We start from the raw sequence: 8,109 nt of genomic DNA on the forward strand, positions 1-8,109 counted from the left end.
TTCCTGGTCCCATGTAGCTATACAGACACAGACAAATGTACTCATAAATAAAAATCAATATAAATTATTTCTTTTCTATTTAAACTGCAACAAAATGAGTCAAAAATGAAAAATGAACTCCCCTGACTTGTGAAATATCAATTTGCCAGTATTCAAACACTTATGTACTATTTAACACTTCCTCGGATCTTCCACACTGCGTCTTTCTCACCCATGCTAGTCTGTTACTCTTCATTCAAAAGAAGGCTTCACAAGAGGCCCATCCTTCTTTTCCAGAAGAAGGCACCTATAATTTTTCATTGGGACTTCTGGTCAAATCTGTTCCACAAGCTGCTCCAAAAAAGCTACAAAAACACTTATTAATTAGGAAAGCTTAGCCTATAGCTTAGGCTTCTTTTTGTTTAGCTTTTGTAACTTAACCTAACCCACTTCTATTGATCAATATGCTGCCCCGAGGCTTTATTCCACCCGTCTACTTCTCAGTGTCATAATCTGGATCTCCTACCCAATCTCTTCCTGCCCATCTATAGGCCAGTCAGCTCTTTATTAACCAAGAAGAGTAATACATATTTAGTGTAAAAGATTGTTCCACAGCATTTCCCCATTTTTGTCTAAATAAAAAGGAAGGTTTTAACTGTAACATAGTGAGATTATATGCAACAAAAACAATTAAATAAGAATTACAGATACAAAATCAAGTCCAATTTTATTTGATAAAATTAGAGGACTAACAGATCCATCTGCTCGTCTCTGGAGTCCTGGGATTAAAGGTGTGTATCACCATCACCTGGCTCTATGGCTACCTAGGATGGCTGCTAGGATTAAAGGTATATATCACCGCAAAGGTGTGTATCACCACAATCTCTATGGCTTGTGTCTAGCTTTGCTTTCTGTATCCTCAGGCAACCTTTACTACATCATAAATAATATATCAAAGGTGTAAATTATATAAAAAACAAAAAAAACTTTTGCACAGTCAGTTCACCAAGCAGCTGATTCTCCTGTGGCCACAAAGGCTAAAATACATCCTAGAGGGATCTTGCTACTTCCACAGACACATGTGAACCAAACATCCAACACAATGGGTTTGTGGTGATATGTTGCTTGTACAAATGACACCTGTCTAAAGATCAGAGAATGGAGCTTGCCATTAGCTAACCATGGAGGTCTGGAGGTTTGTACAGACAGGAACTGAGAAGGCTAGGTGGAGAGAATATAAGAGGAAAATAATCAGCACTCACTCTCTTGTCTGCTGAGATGATAAGGATGTAAAGTGTGCTGTGGCTTTCTATTTCTCTCTGACCTCTCAGCATTTCCCTCTATATCAGACTCTGGGTTTTTATTATGTAGACCAATTAAGAATTCCCATTTATACAAGTTACCAGCAAAGGCAGTGCAGATGCCAAGGAACTGGGCCAATACCTAAAGCCATGTTGATACCTAGAGAGCATGCGGCCTCCAGAGCCATACAGATGGGACGGCTTGGGCTGCCACCTGGAGCCATAGTGATGTCTAGGTACATGACCCTACCACAGTCAGGGGATGTATTGATGTCCATGGCACTTGTTGCCATTGAAGACCTTGTGACTTCATGGAGTCTGGGCCTCCATCTGGGGCCATGCTGTAGGTAGGTGACCACAATGCTGCTGGGCCCATGCTGACCTGAGAGACCTGTGCTGCCACCCTTGGCTATAGTGACATGTAGACTCAAGCTGTTGCTGATGGCCATGTCTGGTTCTGTGGTCCTGCCACAGCAGGGTCTGTGTTGAAGTCTGTTTCCCATGTTACCACAGGGGCCCATGAAAACCATATGCTGAACTCTGTGTTAAACTATGTGTTGAAGTACAAAGGCTATGATGAGCTAGACCTACCCCTCCCTGGCATGGCTTGGAGAAACTCCCCATTTGAGAGCTGACCCTTGCTGGCTCTGAGATAACTGATGACCTGATGACCCTGCACTAGAGAGCTGGCCCTGCCCCTAATAGGAGAGCTGCCCCACCCCCACACTTGGGAAGGCTGGCCCCACCCCTCAACATCATTGTGGGAAAGCTGGCTCTGCTCCTGAAAGGCCTGGTCAGCTACCCCCAGGTACACATTCAGAGTTTTCAATTGGCACCCCCAACATCTACTGCATTTATGATCTCCCAGAGCACTTGAAGGGACTGGTCCTGAAGAACCATGGCTAGGGTATCTCCATGACTTGGGTTAAAAGCAGGCTATCCAAGGATTGTCAGTGAAGGTCCAGTATTGTTGATGTACTAGAATGCAGAAGTCTTGAACTTGACGAACAACAAATTACACAATGAATATTTGCGTGCAAAGCTGTTTGGGCAAAGGGGTATACTGTACAATCCAAGCAGCTCCCAATGATGCTAAGAAGAATGAAAAAGAGATGGGAGAGGCAGGAAAGATGAAGGGGTTTTGTTTTTGTCTTTGTTTTTGCTTTTTATTTTGTTTTGTTCTTTATCTTATTTTCTTTTTTAGGTTTCCTCTGTGGGAAACACTACAAAGGTGAAGAGTGAATATGGAAGGACTGGGAAATGACTGGGATTGGAGTGCATGATGTGTACTTCCCAAACAATCAATAAAAATATATTTAAAATAATATCTTGAAGCTGAAGAGGTTGTTCAGGGATTAAGAGTACAGACTGACCTTAAAGAGGTCCCATGTTCAATTCCCAGCACACACACATATGGCAAATCACAGCTATAGCTATCTGTAAGCTACAGTTCAGGGGATCTGATACCTTCACACATACATGTAGGCAATACATCAATGTACATAAAACAAAAATGAATAATAATATCTTAAGAGGGCAATGGTGCTGCACACCTTTAATCCCAGCACTCAAGGGTCAGAGGGAGGTGGATCTCTTTGAGTTCAAGGCCTGTCTACTGTACAGAGCTAGTTCCAGGACAGCCAAGGTGGATATACAGTAAAGTCCTGTCTCAACATAACAAAAAAAATAATAATAGTATTTTCGAGTTGTTTCCGTTACAGTTGGAATGACATAGTTATCTGGTGATCCAGAGAAATTTCAGGGAAGTAAAGATTGTGAGAACTGTGATGGTAAATTAAAGCCAGGGTTATATGTGGAAGACTCTGTTACTTAAGGACACGAATTTCTGATCAAATCATAGATAATATGACTGGGATAAACATACCACAATTTTGCAATCATACTGCATTGCTGTCACTGGCCTTAAGATGCATTTAAATGTACATTATCTAGACACTTCTCCCTTGGGTCAGCAATGTGATCTATGTAATGTTAATGTAATGGTAATGTTTTATTTAAAAGAGTTCTTAATAGGATGTGGAAAAATTTAAGTCATAGCATTTAAAACTATAGCAAACCACTACTACAGCCCAGTGAATTATTTACTAGTCTGTACTTTCAGTTTGCCCCTAGGATCAACTTAGAACAATTATAAGTACTGGGAGATGAAAGATGACTCACTTAACACCCTATTATTATGGAGGTGAAGTGATATCAAAGAAGGATCCATAGATGAACACTAAGTTTAACAAATGGAGAAGCTGGAAGGAAATGAAAGAGAAATAAACATCAGAAAGGCATAAAGTGACTCAGACTACAAGACAAGCCGCAATGCAAAGTCATACGTGGTCACATTTGACTGCTCACTCAGAGAATCTTGAGTTAAATGCTTTGCTTCTCCATGCTGCTTAATGGCCCACAAGGCCACTGGCAGCATAGAATCTAATCATGCTAATGAAAAAAAAATAATGCATTCACCTTGAAGGCGAGGCTGTTTCTTTGCTAAAATCATATTCCAATAGGACATGTTTTTGAATTAACAGAGTTCGTGTTGCTAATCCGGATGTTCAAAAGAAGAGTCATAGATTGTATATCTTTGGATTACATGCTCATATTATTTTATTAAACCAGAGCCTTAGAAATAATGTTGAAAATGAATTATAAGGCTTGGCCAATACACATTTCTGCTGGGAACATTGATACTGCTCTCCGAGAACAGTGTGGCTGAATGCTGTCCACAGCAACCACATTCACGATGTCATAGAGCTCTGGTATATAACCTTTAGGCTTCTGGAGGGAATCCAATGTGAAAAAGATGCTGGTTTCCACCACGCCAGTTCTTCCGTCAAGGCTGGTCACACAGACCTACGAAGGGAAAGGACGGCAATGGGTATGAGAAAGAGTAACTCACCACAGCTACCCTTAACAACCCCTTGTCTCTAATCATCAGGTCCCAAGCCCCATCACTGGTTCTCATCCTTGACACACAGGGAAGTGTGTGAACACATCTGAGCCAGCATGTCACCCTCTCCTACTAAAGCAGAGAAACAGGATGAGCCCTGCGTATCTGATGAGAGGATGTGCCCTTCATGCTACCCAATGTGGCCAAACACTCTACCTCCCTGACTACATCTCATTCTCAGGCTGTACTAACCAGGGTCTTATTCCCCCCACCCCTTATCAGCAGGCTGAACACCTCAACCCAGGACACTCAAAGTTTCCCCACCATTGCCCCCATAGCCAAGATACTTTGTAACTGCCATCCACAGAACATCCTAACGTCAAGTAGAGCACACAACCTAGGAATAAAGTATGTGTATAGTCTATATTATTTTCTGTTTAGTTCCTTTTCAATCACTGAATGTGTCCACATTGGCAGGGGACATACTGCCAAACATACCAAAGTCCTGGGCTAAAACAGTGATCAGGAAGGAAGGATAGGCAGCTGTGTACCCATGGCAAGGGCAACATGGAAGCATATTACCTCATCTATAGTCTGTGTGTTGAGGAGGCTCAAGGAGTGGATAGTGATGTTTGAAGTACCTGGCTTCAAGGAATACTCAACCAGCAACAAATCTCCTTTAAAAGGCAAAAATCCTAAAACATCCAAGAAAATTAGAAATGTAAATATTATTGCAATTAGGTCATGTCACATTATCAAGGTCGTTTGCCACTGTAATATGCTGACCAACATTTCCTGGATGTAAAGTAACTTTTCCAAATCCTTTGATACCTTTTGGAAAGATATTGTGACTCATGCCTTTAATGTCAATACTCCAGATGCAGAGGCAGATAGATCTGCAGAGAGAGTTCCAGGATTGCCAATACTACATAGTGAAACCGTGTCTCAAAAAATCAAGACAAAAGAAAAACAAAACAAAATCCATCACAGAGACTTTGAATATGTCCCTACAATAAGGGAAGTTTATACTCCTTTAAAAACTGGCACTTCTATCTTGATTGTGGAGAACAATCTTCACAGTGAAATAAACTGTTACCTCCCCAGGTTGTTTTTGGTCATAATGTTCATCATAGCACCTTGAACCCTAATTAAGACACTCTTTCGCTCCCAGAAGCTATTGATCACTAATATTTCCTTTGCTAGTAGTGAACCTGTTATTCACTTCCCCACTAGATGCTGGGTCCAGGTTGAGCTTGAGTGAAGCTTCCTTTTGAAAGGCATTGAACAAAAAAGAGATAGTTATAGCATATTGATCTTGGGTTATACTATCTTGAGAATTTGAGAAGTGTCCTTGAAATTGGAAACCACGTACAATAAAGCAGAAATAGAACATGTTGTTTAAAACTTTACTGATATCATTTACAATGTGGATGCAATCACTAATGTGTATGATTTTTTTAATTTGTAAACAGATTTCTTTAGTTTTTCTTTTTAGAATTTTGGGTTTTTCAGCTAGGTTTCTTCAGGGTGTTTTAAAGCTCACTAGGTATCCAAGGTTTGTCTTTGAACTCATGAAACCCTAGCTTCAAGCTTCTGAGTGCTAAGATAATAGACTTTTTGTGTGTTTTTTGAGAGAAATTTTTAAAAAGTGTTGGGACTAAAGGCATATACCACCATGTCTGCAAGGGTGCATTTTCTCAACTGATATTTTCTCTTTCCAAATGACTCTAGTCTGTATCAAGCTGACATAACAATTTGCCAAGACAGTGAGTCAGTGCTTTTTAAGAGTGTTGCTACTGGGAGGTCCACCATACTCCAGTGGAAAGCCACACATCCATGAATATATATGCAGCACAAATTGGAAGTGATCAGTAAATTAAAAAAGGACACAAAATTGGGTGGATAGGGAATATGGGTGGATTTGGAGAAGGATATGAATATGGTCAAAGTTAACTGTATAAAATTGTTAAAGAACCAAATAAAATGTAAACCATACCTCCAGAAAGAAGTTTCATGGGGAAAAAAGTTCCCTTGCTGATATAGATGTTGTCCTGTGTTGCATAAGTCACACACTTAATGCAAAGTCGTTTGTCAAATTCTGATGGTTCAATACCATAAATAGGATCAGACATAGCTTTCACCTATAAGATGTGGAGACAGTGGTTGGAGCTAAAAATAACAATTTCAGGCAGGAATTTGTATATGCAAAGGATTAACCTAGGATTTGTTGTGTGTTGAATATATTTTAATTGCTATATAAAAGGGTTTTTCATGTTAATTCTACTAGTTTGAATGCATAGGATAGAAAGTAGTTTTTCATTAAGAGATAAAAGTTTCAGGGTTTCGATTGAGCTGCATAGAGAGAACATTGTTCTCTATGTTGTTCAAATACTAGGGGAACAGACACAAAAGCTTTAGGACCAGAAAAACATCACTGCAATTGAATATTAGAACATCAAATCTGCTAAACGTAAGGGAGAATGTCAACGTTGACCCTATATCCACAATGATGCTTGTCTTGATCAAAGAGGAAATATCAAAATCCCATTACTATAAGAGAATCTGAGCAAACTCAGTCTTACTTTGATGGTTTTCAGTGCATGAGTTGTTTGATCTTCTTCCACGAGAGCAATGACACTCATTCCAACATTCACAGGAACATTTCCATACACCACATCAGTATTGAAAAAGATAGACTCATTAATCCAGCCATAGTCGGTACAGAGACGGGTCACAATTCCCTGGACAGACTTCAACTTGGAGTTATCTATGACACAGGGAAACAAAGGTCACACTGGTTCCTGTCAAAAGCAAAGAGTCACTGCACAGAAGTCCTACTCTGACCACCTGTGTAGATGTGAGCGCATATCATCACTTCTCTGACCAAAATAACTATTTCTGCACCCTAAGGTTGTAAGGATGTCTGCATGGCAGCTGTAGGAGACCTGTCCCAGTAAGAGTTCTAGGGCTGTGTTCATCTTACCTGCTCAGGAAGCCTCCTTAATTCCCATTATTACTAGTGTGTGCCTGCCTAGTCGTCAGTAGCAAACGCATAGCCGTGGTTCTACATTCGGACAGAGCGTTGAACGACATGTGCAGATGTAAGGGCATGTTTCCAAAATTGTCTTTTAGTCTCCATAAGCAGAAAGGGTAAGAAATGTTTTGGGATGTGGCTCCAGTATACTGCTGGGACAACCTGCCACCTTTCTCTATGGTACCCTCCTTATGACTCACTCTGCCTCCTGGCTTCAGATACATCGTGTGTGGGGGGGGGGGACAAGGCCAAATTCACTCTCCAATGGGATAGTCCCCTTCTCTGGGGGACACACAAAGGTGTCTTACAAGCGGAAGGCAGAGACAGTTCAGCCCACAAAGACTTGTGTCACGTGTTCTTTGAGTTGGTCCAAAGCCCCTTCTGCTTCGATCCACCAAGGAGGCCTGAGGCACAGTTCAGTGCTGTGCTAACTCTTGGGACCTCAGGGACACTCTGATGCTCAGGATGGCGGCAGGCCCCTCTCCAGTATTCGTGCCCCACTACACCTCATGGTGGAGGGTACCCTTTCTGAGGAGTCTCCTTGAGTGGGGGACATGGAATTGACTCCCAGAGCCAAAGGATTACCTTGAATCTGGAGCTTTCCTTCAGATTCGGTCCTCTTCCGAAAGAAAGTTAATATATGGCGCACAATGTTCTGCATAGTTACCACAGGTCTAGGCAACACGGAGAGTTTCTAATGAAACTTGAGATCTCCTGAGTCCCAGGTTCTCTTCCTAGGCCTTTCTGAGATGGTAGTGAATGGCTAACCATCCAAACTGAGGAGATACTAGGACAGGTTACCTCCTCAGCGCTTCCAGGTTTCCGTTTTGGTCTTCTCCAGGGAGACCACTCTAGGCCACTACTTTTCACTGCCCAGCCAATGAGACTCAATG

At 41.4% G+C, this 8,109-nt stretch overlaps 1 protein-coding gene across 1 annotated transcript; it reads right to left on the reverse strand.

Annotated features, from left to right (window-relative positions):
* Positions 1 to 3,938: 3,938 nt before the first annotated feature.
* On the reverse strand, positions 3,939 to 7,877 carry LOC127217630 (cancer/testis antigen 55-like). Its single transcript, XM_051178615.1, has 5 exons — positions 7,802 to 7,877; positions 6,765 to 6,949; positions 6,179 to 6,323; positions 4,765 to 4,877; positions 3,939 to 4,145 (listed from the first exon to the last, which is right to left on the reverse strand). The coding sequence occupies exons 1-5, from the start codon at positions 7,875 to 7,877 to the stop codon at positions 3,939 to 3,941; spliced, it is 726 nt and encodes a 241-aa protein (XP_051034572.1).
* Between the last annotated feature and the right edge of the window lie 232 nt (positions 7,878 to 8,109).

Source organism: Phodopus roborovskii, unplaced genomic scaffold, assembly GCF_943737965.1.
Source record: "Phodopus roborovskii unplaced genomic scaffold, PHOROB, whole genome shotgun sequence".
Lineage (NCBI taxonomy): Eukaryota > Metazoa > Chordata > Mammalia > Rodentia > Cricetidae > Phodopus > Phodopus roborovskii.

Excerpts from the sequence above, each read along its gene's own strand:
- LOC127217630 (XM_051178615.1), bottom strand. The coding sequence starts at position 7,877 with ATGCAGAACATTGTGCGCCATATATTAACTTTCTTTCGGAAGAGGACC. Across the intron at positions 6,950-7,801 it reads AGGAAAGCTCCAGATTCAAG|ATAACTCCAAGTTGAAGTCT; the intron begins GTAATCCTTTGG and ends CCTGTGTCATAG. Across the intron at positions 4,878-6,178 it reads CATGAAACTTCTTTCTGGAG|GATTTTTGCCTTTTAAAGGA; the intron begins GTATGGTTTACA and ends TGGATGTTTTAG.